The 13,419-nt window shown below is 42.3% G+C and overlaps 1 protein-coding gene and 1 long non-coding RNA gene across 18 annotated transcripts in view; one reads left to right on the top strand and one right to left on the bottom strand.

Moving 5' to 3' along the window:
• Positions 1 to 1,194: 1,194 nt before the first annotated feature.
• Positions 1,195 to 9,897, top strand: LOC120609276 (uncharacterized). The gene is made up of 2 exons (XR_005654719.1): positions 1,195 to 1,226; positions 5,018 to 9,897. It is a non-coding gene; the product is annotated as an uncharacterized LOC120609276 (long non-coding RNA).
• The window catches only part of SORBS1 (sorbin and SH3 domain containing 1), a 211,496-nt gene continuing 207,218 nt past the window's right edge, over positions 9,142 to 13,419 (bottom strand). For all 17 annotated transcript variants that reach the window (XM_039871670.1, XM_039871669.1, XM_039871671.1 and 14 more), the window contains one exon: positions 9,142 to 11,737. In XM_039871670.1, coding sequence (XP_039727604.1) covers positions 11,670 to 11,737 — 68 coding nt within the window. In that variant the 3' untranslated portion in view covers positions 9,142 to 11,669. The remainder of the gene's footprint in view (positions 11,738 to 13,419) is intronic.

The following is a 13,419-nucleotide window of genomic DNA, read 5'->3' as shown; positions in this document are numbered from 1 at the left end:
GCAAAGAATCATCATGAGGTGAAAAATCTACAGTGCAAAATCTGAGAAGCAGGATGTTTGTACAGTCTTATTAGATGTAAGGAAAAAAATAACTACACGGCAAAGCTCAACACCACCTTGCCAGGAGATCAAAATTAACATCACCAGGGAAAAGTAAAATATTATGTGACTCAAATATGACATCCTGAGAAGAACGCAACATTGCTATGTAACATTCCAGCCAGGAAAGCATAATCTGAATCTCATCACAGGGAAACATCAGACTCCCTATTAAATAAAAGGGACTATGTTCTTCGAAAATGGCAATGACATTAAAGACAAAGGAAATTTGTGGAAATGGTTCCGATTAAAGGAAAATAAAGAGTCAGACAATCCAAATGGAACATATCTGATGGTAGACCCACCCCTACACTAGAAGGAATAAATGAATACAGATGGTAGGTTAGATAAAGTATTGTATTAACATTAAATGTACTGGTTGATAACTAGATGGTAGTTGTGTGAGAGAATATTCCCGTCTTTAGGAAATGCACACTGGAGTGTTTAGGGATAAAGAGCTGCATGTGTATAACTAAGTCTCAAATGGTTTAGAAAAAAGTCATGTGTGTGAGAGAGAGAAAGAGAGGGAAAGGGCACAAATGAAGCAAATGGAATAAAATGTTAACGATAGGTGAATCTGGATAAAAGATATATAATATTCTTTGTATTGTCCTTATTCTTGGAACTTTTCTGTGATCTTGAATTTATTTCCAAATGTTTTTTTAAAAAGGAAAAAAAAATATGGTATGATTGACGGTGTTATGTTCCATGGAGAAAAATAAAGCGGAGTTGCAAATATCAAAAAATAGAAGTGATGAGGGAAGACTTGTCCAGGAAAGTGATTTGAGTCCAGGCCTGAACCAGGCGAGTGAGGAGTCCATGTAGGTGTCTGGGGGCAGGGCTTTCAGGCGGAGGAAACAGTAAGTTCAAAGATGAGAACTCCTGGCACATTTATTGGCAAGGAGGCCAGTGGGGCTGGAGTTGAGTGAGTGAGGGGAGGAAAAGGAGATGAGGTCAGAGAAATCAGAGAGCCTGACAGGGCATTTGAGAACCACTCGGAGTAAGAGCGAAGGTCGAAGGTCGCGAGGGCTTTACGCAGAGGATTAACATGATCTGCCTTTTGTTTTCAACACTCTGCTTGCTGTTGAAACAGATGGAAGAGGAGGCAAGAGCAGGGCAGGGAGCAAGTAAGTGGATCGTTGTCATAATCCAGGCAAGAGATGATTACTGGCTGGGACCCAGGGTGAGAGCAGGGGAGTCTGTGAGCAGTGTTTAGACTCTGGCTGTATTTTAAAGCATTTGCTGATGGATAGGAAGTGAGGTATAGGAGGGATTTCGAGGATGACTCAAGTGTTTTAGCCTGAGCAGCAGCTATAAGATGGAATTGCCATTAACTGAAACGGGGGAACCTGTGAGAGAAGTAGCTTTGGGGGTATGCTGAGGAATTCAGTTCTGAGCATACTTAAGTTTCAGACGCCCACTAGATATTTCAGCAGAGACGTGGAGCAGACAGTTGTATATAGGAGTCTGGTGTCCACGGGAGAGACTCAGGCAACAGAGGAGCATATAGTGGATTTTTAAAGTCATAAGAGTGGATGAGGGCACCAAGGAGTAGAAGAACAGCAGAGGACCAAGGATTGGTCCTGGGAACCCCAACTGTAAGATGTTGGCCTGGGAAATGAAGAGGAACCTCCGAAGGTAACTGAGAAGGAGCAGCCAGTGAGACAGGAGGAAAGGCAAGAGAGGGTGGTGTCCTGGGAGCCAAGGGAAGAAAAACGTTTCGAGGAGGAAGGCGTGATCAGGTGTGTTGAAGGGAGCTGAAAGTTGAGGGAGTTGAGAATTGATATCTACCACGAGATTTAGTGGCATGAAGTTCTGATGAGAAGGATTTTGAGAGGGTGTGGGGGGCAAAATCCTGAATGGAGGGGCTTCAGGAGGAATTGGAGACAGCAAGTGCAGATGGCTCTTTTGAGGCGTTTTGCTGCATAGGGAATGAGAGAAATGAAGCAGTAGCTGGAAGAGGAACAGGACTGAGGGTTTTTCCTTAACTGAAAAGTAGGACTAGGTGCCCTTTGCACGGTCACGGAAAGGTTGCTGTATATAAGGGACTTCATTGTTTCTAGGTAAATGAGATGCCGTTGTTACTCCCATTCTCTCTTTGGCTGACCTTGCTCTGGGCTAACCCTCTAACCCTCCCCACCCCCCGGATTAAAGTTTAACTGCCTCTCTGTCAGTTCTTGAAGCTCTTCTTGAAATCTTTCGTCTCTTCTTAAAGTTCCCCTTCCCCCTATCTCATCTGGCCTGTTTCTCCCAGAATTTTCAAGATGTTCCACCCTAATGGCTCTGGCACATCTGACTCTTTAAAAAGACCATTTTTCTTGGACTCTCAATGTCTCAGGTTAAGGAGTCTCAGTTAATTCTTTGGAAACTTTAAAAAAATATTTAAGCCCATTTATCTACCATTGCACTCCCAAGCTGAAGATGATGAGGGCACCTCTAAATCCATTGTCATTTTGTGAGTAGGAAGTACTGTATCACAGAAAAAGAGGTTTCAGGAAGAGGTATCAGTCGAAGGAGGGCATCGGATGATGAATTCTTGGTGACAGTCGGGAAAGCATAAATCCAGGATAAGTTCCAAGGAAAACCTGACAGGTCTCGTCAACAGTTGCAGACAATATGTATGTGTCGAAAGCCTTCAGTATGTCATAAACTTTGATCCAGCAATTCCACCTCTAGGAATTTATTCTAGAAAAAAGTAGGCATTTAAGTTACTAAGAGTACATAAAAAGTTGTTCATTACAGAATTGTCCATAATTGCAAAATATTGGAAACATCCAAGTAGCAACAATAGGGGGCTGCTAGAGATCCCATGGCATATTTAGACTGTGAAATACCATGTAATCATCAAAATAATGATGTAGATAAATATGTATTGTCAAGAAAGGTGGTTATGATAAATGAATAGAGCAGGTTACACACACATGCATGTAGAACTCTTAAGGCGGGTATATCTCAGTGGTAGTAACTATGGAACTTCTCTGTTTTACTTCAATAACTTCATATTACTTGATTTAAAATGTAGAAAAAGTAACGTGTAGAAAACAGGGGTAATAATGTTAGAATAGGTAAGATTGCCCAGGCAACAGATTAGAGAGAGAAGCTTGGGGAACATTCATGTTGTAGGGTAGAGGAGAGGATGAGAAGCCTGGAAAGAATGAAAAGAAACAGTGTGGGGAAAGGTAGGAAGATCTTACAAAAGCCAAGGGAAAAAAGAATGCCCAGGAAGGGATTTGCTTGTGATACCCATTGCTGGTTGGTTACCCAAAGCCATTCCCACCCCCTCTGCCTTTCCCACCTCCCTTCAGCAATTTCTTTACAGCTAGGAGTAGCCATGTGACCGACTCCAGCCAATGAGTTGTGGGAAGATAGATGTCTGCAGGGAGCTTTTGGAAAAGAATTTTCTTCCCTAATGAGAGAAGAATGCAAAGAGAAAACCTCTGTCTTATCTTGCTCCCAGCTTCCTGCCTTTAAATGCAGTTGTATGAGGACGTGATGCATGGTAGTAGCCAGCTTGTAACCAAGAGAGGAAGGTCAGAGGAATTAGAAAAACTTACCCAGAGGCTTGTCTTCTTTTTTTATGAATTATGAGACATCTCTGTGTCACATTGGTTGTTACTTGGGTCACGTTGGTTGTTAGTTGAAGTCATTCATAACTGCTACAGAAAATACAGAGGAATACAAGTTCTTGATGGCCTTTGAGTTTTACAGATCTGTGACACTGAATATGAGAGCCAAAGTGCAGGTGATAAAGGATTAGTGAGGAAGTACAGGCAGCAAGGCTGGAATGGTAAAAAATAGGATGACATGGAATCAGCAGGAGTTTATGAAGATTTCTTCTATGTCATCGCTGCTATCTTGGCTCTGACAGAAGACTGAGGAGGGACATAGGTCCTTTATTGAACCTTCAGTGCTCAAGTACATAGTAGGTGCTCATCAAATGATTATCACTATTATTATTCCATGAGGTCACTTTTGGAGATGTTCCAGAGGTATACTGGTCTGCAGATTTGTCCCAGCTATCTGTCCTCTGGAGGCAGTGAGTGTGATCAATGGAAAGGACACTGGCTTTAGAGTCAGACGGAATCCACTTACTTGGGGTATACCCTTGCGCTGAATTCCTCTGAGGCTCAGGTTCCTCATCTGTAAACAGAAATAAGAATACCTACCTTATAGGGTTGGTATGAGCAATGAGATAATGCATGGAGAGTGCTGGTATACGGTAGGCGCTGGAATAACTGAAGAGCTCTGGGGGGAGCATTGTGGGTTACGTTCCAAGCATCGCTTTCTCTCTCTCCTTCCTAACAGAACTCCACTTTGGTCCAGTCATCTCATCCCCTCAGTTGAGGAAACTCAGGCTAAGGGAGCTTAAGTGCAATTTCTGAGGTCACACAACCTAACAAGTATCAGAGGCAGCAAGTCTTCTTGACCCAGGTCTTCTGACTCCCAGCCCATTTTTCTAATACCTCTCATTTTCGGTGGAATTAGCACATTTATCTAACACAAAAAGATACCTGGGACTTAGCAGTTCTAAAGTGTAGTTTGTTTCTCCCCAAGAGCAAGAGACAGAAGTCACATGGCTTTTATGACCTTGACTCAGAAGTGACATACTATCTCTTTTGTCATAGTCCGTTGGTCATGCAGACCAACCCTGACAGAATGTGGAAGGGGACCACCCAAGGCTGTGCACACGGGGAGGTGAGGATTGCTGAAGGCTTTCTTGGATGCTGGCTACCATGAGCATCTTAACATTTTTATAAAAAATTATTTTGACTTTATGAATCTCCCCAAAAGGCTTGGGGACTCCAAGGGTCCATAGATCATACTTTGAACTCTACTGCTCTGGATAATATAAGCTCTCATCAATCTATATGATTTATGCTACTCCTCTAAAGATGATTCTCGGATCTCTCTTTTGCAGATTCATCTCAGTTTGTCAGATCTCACTTTAAAAACAGTTTTTCCAGAGAGATTCTTAATATATGCAGCATTTTGCTTCTGCTGAGGCCGGAGTGAGGGTGCTGGAAGAGCAGAGTAGTTGTTCAAAGACTTCATAAACTAACATGCTATGTGGTCCTTCACAGTATCGCAAGGCCTTTTGCATCTATGGACTCATCTTAAAGTTCTTTGGAATATTTTCAATCTGAACCACCTTGCAGTCTACAAGTAGGAACTTTTTCCGTTTGTCCTCAAATGCCTCGGCTAAGTGTCCCAAGACAGGCTTGATTTCTACATGCTAAGACTTGGCAAATACACACAAGTACAACTCATCCACATACTCATGACTTTGAGACTCTAATCTTTGTATCTTATCAGTAGAGTCCTAATACCTTTAGGGTGTGATACAGCTGTGTCATGCTCTCCTGGTCACATCAGCTCCCTCCTCTGGTTGGACGTCCTCCACTGTGTTCTTCTCAAGACCTTGGCTAGCAGAGCTTCAGCACATACCCTGCATTCAGCTGCACTGACGTTTGCACTGAGACAGGGCAATCGTGCTCCATTTTCCAGTTTGTCACAATAACACTCAAAGTCCAGTTTACACAGTGGACCATTGAATTATCTATCCAGCTGCTTCTTCTCTTGTTTCAAGAGTACACCCCTCCCCTGGCCTTTTCCTCTCCCCCATTCCATGATGTTCTGGTGTGGCTGCCAATCATATTCCAACCCCTTCAGCCAAAATGGTCAGCCCAAGGAAGGGTAAATATTCAAGTTGAACCTGCAGGGTCTGGAATTGTCTTCAGATGAGCCAAACAGAAAGACCTCTTTGCTTTGTCTAGTCAGAGTACTAGAAGAATGAGGCTGGAGATGCTTGCAGCCTTGTTTCCTATTGCTTCATTCAGTAAGTGAAAATATAGCCAAACACCACCAAAAACACCAAGAATAAGACAAATGCTGACAGGAAGTTTGAGTCTCTGGATTCACTCCTGCCTGAGGTTAGTTCCAACTCTCTTTCTTCCAATGATGTGACTCAAGAATGGTCAATAATATTAGGTTGACTCTTTGGCCTCAAATTATATTGTGAGATCTGCATCCTGAAGGAACAAGTGTTGAGAGAAAATAACAGAGGGCTGAGAATTCAGTGAAGATAGGAGAATAAGAAGACAGAAGACTGGTCAGAAAAAGACAAGCGAACCAAGGAACAGCATTTCGTAGAAGCAGATAATAGACTAGTTTTGATTGAGTGGTGGGAAAACAGACACTCCCATGTACTTGGTGGGAGCATACGTAGGCTTTCTCTCTCTCTTTTTTTTTTTTGGTAAGGCAATTTGGAAGTATCTCAAGATTTGAAGTGTTCCTGCTCTTTGAGCCAATAATTGTACTCAATGCAGCATTGTTTGTTGTGGTAAAAAGTTGGCAATAATTTCAAATATTTGCATCATCAATAGAGGACTGGTTAAGGAAATTATGGAAACATGTCTCAGTTCTATCGTTAAGGGGAAAAAGTGTGTAAGACAATGGAAAGCATTTGTTTATAGCTGTGTATATTTCATATGTATAGAGAAGAAAGCTCAGAAGACCATACATTGAATAGTTAGTTGGCACTGGTGATCTCTGGGGGGATAAGTGTAATTATGGGGAACTTTCACTTTCTAGGTTTGTATGAGCCCAGAATAATTTGAGATTAATTTCTGTTCTATTTCCGCTGCTATACGAAAATGGCCAAATGATGTTTTCCTTCTTTCTTTACTAGTATTCAGAGTTCTAGGCTCTCTGTCTGGCCCCATGGATTCATTCATTCATTTGCTGCATCCATTTATTCACTCATTTATTTTACCAATAAAGGGTTGAGTGACTGAGTGCCAACCATGGTATATGCTCTTATTGGTGCTGGGCCTGTAAGAGCAAAACAGAATCATGACCCTCATGGATTTGATATGATTGTGAAAACAAACATCAAATGATGATGAATGTTATGGAGAAGCATAGAGGAAGAGAACAAGACTAGAATGCTGGGGTGGAAACAGTAGGGTCTCCTTAGAGAAAGCCTCACCGAGAAGGTGACAGAAAGGCCTAAAGGAAGAGGAAGAAAACCATTCGGTTCTGGGGGAAATTGTCTTCTAGGGGACAGCATATATAAGCCCCTAAAGCTGAAGTGTGCTTGATGAGTTTGAGGTCACAAGGTCTGTGTGGCTGGAAAGAATAAGGAACAAAGCCAAGGTAAGGGAGAGGGGTGGGGCAGTGTGTCTATGGCCTTGAGGTCATTACTACTACCCTGAATGAGAGGAGCCATTAGTGGGTTTTGGACCAACTTTCAAATGAGCACTCTGGTTGCACCGTTAAGACTAAAGTAGAGGGGCCATGGGTGAAAGCAGAGAGACCAGTTAGAAAGTAACTGCAATGGTTCAGGTGAGGAAAAATGGCTTGGACTGTAGTGGTAGAAGTGGTTGGGTGGCAAACGTATTCTGAAGGTACAGCTAATGGATTTGTTGGACCAGGAGGAAGGCGTGAGAGGAAGTAGTGCCTGTGACTCAGGGCCCACTACTGGGGCTGTCAGACCTCTGGAAGACAATCTTTCTCCCAGGACTGTCTGAGGATGGAGCCCACTGAGGGGGATTCCGCTGAGTCACTCCAACAAGGTGGCAGTGCAACTGGTGTTGAGTTGAAGGAAGTGGAGAAGGACAGAACTATGGGAGAGAGGGTGGAGGTTCTGGATTTTCTGTTATGGAACAGACCCATGCTCCGTATGGAGCAGGCCCCACCCCAAATAGTGACAGGGGTGATCCTAGCCAAGGGGTGTGAGGGAGGCTGGATGCCTAGCACCATGGCCTTGACACACTCGGTTTGGGAGGGAATAAAAAAGGCAGACTGCATTTCCGTCCACCATAACGAGAGAAGTCTCATCGCCAGATTTAACTTGACTTAGAAGAACTAAGTGCAGTATTATTTCCTGGACCCATGTCTTGTGGAGTAAATCAAGACCCATTATACATATTTTGTAATATTTTGCTTTTGCTTTTAAAGACATATGCATTATTTTTCTAATCAGAGCAAACAAAAACATAGAATGGTGAAATGGTCATGGAGTTAGCTTATTGAGAAACGAGTAAGGTAAGAAGTGGTGTCTTCAAGGAGTCTGATGGAGGTCACATGGTAAGTAATTAAGAACAGAAAAGGAGAGTGGAAGAAATTGACGCAGTGAATATAAGCCTCCTCTGAGAAGCTTAGCAAAGGAAGGAAAGAATGAATGGTAAGAACGTATGCCACGCAATTCTGAATAAAGTTTATTAAATAATATGTACAGCAAATGTAGTAATTCAACACCTCTATCAAATCAATCCACTGCAATAAAGAAAAATAAATGAACAGAAAAACCTGTGTCAGCATAGTCCATGCTCTTGGTGTGTTATTTAAATGGCAATACTTTAAATTAATTGGTTATATATGTCAGTTATTTTTCTTTCAGAATATCTTTTTTGTAGTGACCTATTCTAACAATAGGCCTTAATACTACTTCAGATAAATAGAACTGCAAAACAAAAAACAAAAAACAAAAAACAAAAAACCAAACCCTTTCCTCAAACCAAAAAACTGCAACTGAGATGACAGTTACCTTCTTTCCCAGGAAGAATATTTAAAATTTTTAACACTTTACAATGGCTATATTTGTGCTAAAAATCTGCCAGTGGGTTATTTGGAATTCCTTCATTTAAATAAAAATGCAAAAACCTTCATGACTTCCTTATTTTACCCCCCTCCTTCAAATTCTTAAAATTATTTTTCTATACAAAGTAGGTACATGGGCTATACAAAGTTAAATATACATATATACACTCCCACTTAAGCATATGATTTTTTCTTTTACTGATCCCAGAGAGACTGAAAAAGAGAAGTAGTTTGGGGCTTGCCTGTACCCAGAAGCATGGCTAACATATCAAAACGGGTTGTGAGGCATGCCGTCATTTAGTTGCACTTGCTATTAATAAACCTGTATAAATATCTCGGCACAAAAATAGGTATTTTATATTACTAAATGTCTGACGACAGAAGAGCCATTGGAAATCTTGGTTCCTTGTTTTGTCATACACAGGAAGCTGAAATTTGATGCAAATTTTAACATATGATTTTATTAAAGATGGGCAAATTGGTGAGGCATACCTGGGTTTCTGGAGATATACAAATGCATGAGTCTGGCATCATATGCAAATGTGGCTTTACAAATTGGTTTTATTTTCTAGCTGTATTTAACGAGGTGTTCAAAATTACCTACTTAATCAAGAAGCACCCCTCAAAAAACTATTAGATAAGATTGTGTTATTAATGGTTTACATCTAAGAAAGACCAGGAAACACATTAGCCAATACAAAAATTACATTTCAAAATGGGTGAAATGCTGCTGTGCAAATGCATGTACATATGCACTTGAATTATATTCCCGCAGAGAGAGTCAAAAAAACCCCAAAAAACAAAAACAAAAACAAACAGCGCCCTTGGCTTGTGGAGTGGACCTCCTAAAGCAATGAATCTTCTTTAAGGAGTTTCTTCTTCAAGGATCTCCTAAAGCAATGAATCTTCTTTAAGGAGGAAGCTCCTCCACCCCACCTGCAACCCCACCTCTGCCATTAGCGCCACAACCTTTTCTCTTGGGATTAAGGCTATGTTCTGTCCTAGTTAAAAACAAAGGTCTCTGGGAAGAGGTAACACATTCCTCGTTATCAGTCACTTACACTTTAGTGTGAAGGAGTCAGTGGCAGTTTCTTTCCTGTGAGCAGGATTTGAACCAAGGACAAGGAGAGAAGGGAGAATACAGTGTACTGTGGCTGTCTGACAGAGGGTGGGCAGCTGATGGGATCCTAAGATGAGGAGCGGAGACAAAAACTGAGGCAGAGGCACTGAGGACAAACTTCGCCTGCTTATAAAGACTCCAGACTTTGGGACAATGATCCCGAGGCAATTCTGAGCTGTATACAGAAAGCCAAGGATCTTTTACACACCCTGCCATCTTGGATTGCTACTTTTATTTGTGACCTTGGAAGTGTATTTGTGAGGAGGGAGAGAGTTTGAAGACTCTGGAAAAAATTCTAAATATTTTATTCGTAAAGTACCCTCAAACAAAGGTTCTTCCAGCATCCTAGTTGTTCAAAAGTGAGCTAATGGAGACAGAAATATGACACTGCTTTCTAGAATCCCTCGAGGGAAAATTCATTTCTTCCTCTCTCACACCCTTCTTAGCACATATCACAGGCTCTCTTGATTTAGGATTTTTGTGTGTGTGTGTCTGTTTCCCTAACCACCTCTGAGTTCTTGGCAGGTAGGAAAGGGGTCATTTCTATCTTTCTCTCTCCAGGGGGTCTAACAGAGGCCAATAAACATCCCTGAATTAGAGTTGTGACTGAACACTCCAGGTGTCACAGGGGCCTCCCGCCTTGGACCTGGCCTCACAAAGGACAGACCACCTGGAAGTGGCAGAATCCTTGCCTCACAACTAGAGCCACTGCATCTGCACCTTCTGATCTGAAGAGAAGCTTCACCAGTGTGCACCAGGATTCATAACTCTGGGTGACTACATTCTGAGTGGCCCTTGAACTCCTATGGGGAATAAAAATGGAGACACAGTGAGTCTTTTAAGGCTTGGAGCACGCCTTGCTCATCGGTAGCCTGGCATATAGTGTATATCAGTGTATGTTAAATGAATCACTAAACAGCATCCTTGCTTCTGAGAACAAACCTATCAACTCCTAACCGTCCTGGCCAAAACAAAATTCAGAAAAGAAAGGTTAGCAATGGTATTCTGAAAAATGAAACTGCTGCCCTGAAGGTAAATGTTCATGAAAGCCAGTGATATGGGAATGGAGCACACTGCATGTGACCTCAAGAGCTACAGGGCTTATTGACTTAAATCACTCCAACATACAAACTTAAGTATCTGCCTGGCCACCTGGCTCCCATGGGCAAACCTTGTGTGCTTTTCTGTCTAAACGCCAGGGGCATCAGTTCCAATGCTGCAAGTAGGCTGAATACACACAGGGCACCTACATTTTGCCTCCATTTCCCCGCAAAACCTCAGTGGGGAACTTGGTCTTGGGTAGTTTGTGGGCCTCCACCAGTGTCTAGAGATGGTCTCTGCAGTGTTGGGGGACCAGTGGGCTGCAGGGTAGCTGCGGGTTAAGGCTGGGCATCTGTGTGGAGCCTTTGGAGAATGGTTGGGGATCTGCCTGGCACTCTGAGGGCTGCTTTAGGCTAAATGCCGAGACCCCTTTGAGCTGGAGCTGGTCAAGGCCACAGCGGCAGGAGGCATTTCTGGCCTAACTGCTCCTGGACTGTGCTGCAGGTTAGATTACCTAAGACGGGGAGGGGAGGGGAGGGGAGGGCTGGAGTAGCTCCCAGAGCAGCTAAGTAAATACAGATTTGCCTCGTTCCTTTCTTCTCAGAGCGTGGTTCAGGCCTGTCTGACACACAATAAGCTTACACAGGCTGCAGTTTTCAACACAACACACTTCTCTGTCCCGCTCTTTTGCTTCTTACTTTCTCCACCTCATTAGTTTTCCTACTGACTCAATATTTAAATAAAGAGACCGGTTCATGAATTATACTTCATCCTCCAATAAAAATCGTCTCTGTGGTTTTCAGTCTTCTTATAGATACAAAGGCTTTACATAGTTGCCTGGAAAGGTACCAAACTGCCTTGTTCTTCTTGAAGTACCTATAAAAAAACATATGCGCAATGAGAAGATTCACCCAGGTGAGTTTGAAGACAGCCCTTGATCACAATCCTACAGAATAGCATATGGCTTCCAAAGCACTTTCCCTTATCTGGGTGGTAAGCCAGGCAGGCATTTTTAATACTCTCATTTTTTCAGATGAGGAAACCTAAGTTTAGAGAGCTGAAGTAACTTTGCTGAGGTCCCATAGCTTAATAAGCATCAGAAGCAGACTTTGAACCCAGGTCTTCTGACTCCCAGCCCACTGCTTTTTTCAGTACTTCTTTTTGGAAAAACAAGCACATTTATTTAACACAAGATAGAATTTCTGACCTGTTGGGTTTCTAAAAGTCCACTGGCTATGGCCACACATCAAAAGGACATTCATAAGCCTGACTAAGCCCCAAATTAATTCCCTGTCTTTGCTACCAACCTCATTAGGGTTCCAGCTGAGCCAGGAACATTAAGCCAGCTGGGAATAAAGCCCTTTCTGGGCTGCTCCACATCCAGAACTCCTGGATCCCTCCTCTAGTTCCTTTCCTTAGGATTCTCCCTCTAAAACTGGTGGGGGTGTGTGTGTGGTGTGCTGTGTCATTATTACCCTCTCATTAGCAGACATCGCAATTTAATCATTGCATCCTTTTCCCAACTGGCTTGGATATGGCTTTGGAATCCTACTGAACACAGTATTTCAAGCAGCCACCACCAGTGGGTTGGAGTTGTTGACCAAAGTGAAACTTCTAAGCGAAAAGAATGTGTCAAAGCTAAAGACATCTAAAATGACCAGTTGAAGCCCTAGGGGAACTGGTCAAGGTCGCAGAGGTCTGAGACAGTAAGGCGCAGAGATGCGCTCACGTAGCTGGTTAGCGCTTTCCTTACGCACAAGAAGAATGAGCTCTGCTGGGTTACTTTATTCTTAGTCTGAATATCAGGCTACTTTTTGAAGTGTTTGAGGAATTGAGGAACCTGAAACATTTCCTTTACCTAGCTGCCGGCGATGCTCCATTAGAGAACTGGTGCCCCTTACCCCACCCCTAGTTCTCATAAAAAAATGTAAATGCAAAAAAAAAATGTAAGTGCCTCTGGAAGAGGTTATCAGCTAATGTATTCGAGAGCTGCCCTCTAATATGATACACATTTGTCTACTGAGCATGTGAAACATGGCTATTTTGAATTGTGCTGTGCTATAACTAAATATACATTGGGTTTCTAAGACTTGGTATGAAAAGAAGAATGTAAAATATTTCACAATTCCTTTATACTGATTATATGTTCAAATGACAATATTTTGAATGCACTGGATTTAATAAAACATATTAAAATGAATTTCACTGGTTTCATTTTTTTCAACATAGCTTCCAGGAAACTTTAAATTTCAATCAAGGCTTGTATTATGTTTCTACCAGACCGCACTGCTGACTTCTCTGATCTGGTTTCATTCTGAACAAAACAACTTAAGATAGTGAGGGCTGCAGGCTTCTGGGGGCCTTGGGAAGATGAGGTAACTTTCTAAGAGGCTGGTGAGGCCAAGGCAAATCTTTCTGGCTTCCCATTTATGCCGAGGCTTTGCTGTTCTCACTACCCCAAGCCCTAATATTACTTCACTTTAGAAAAGGTTTTCCAGAGATCAGGAAAGAGCTGGTCTTTGGAGAAGACAAAGGTAAAGCTATTTGTATCAGGGGAA

Source organism: Pteropus medius, unplaced genomic scaffold (genome assembly GCF_902729225.1).
Source record: "Pteropus medius unplaced genomic scaffold, Ma_sr-lr_union100, whole genome shotgun sequence".
NCBI classification, from domain to species: Eukaryota; Metazoa; Chordata; class Mammalia; order Chiroptera; family Pteropodidae; genus Pteropus; species Pteropus medius.
The sequence above is the reverse complement of the archived record's forward strand: the minus strand, read 5'-3'. Positions and strand labels throughout refer to the sequence as shown.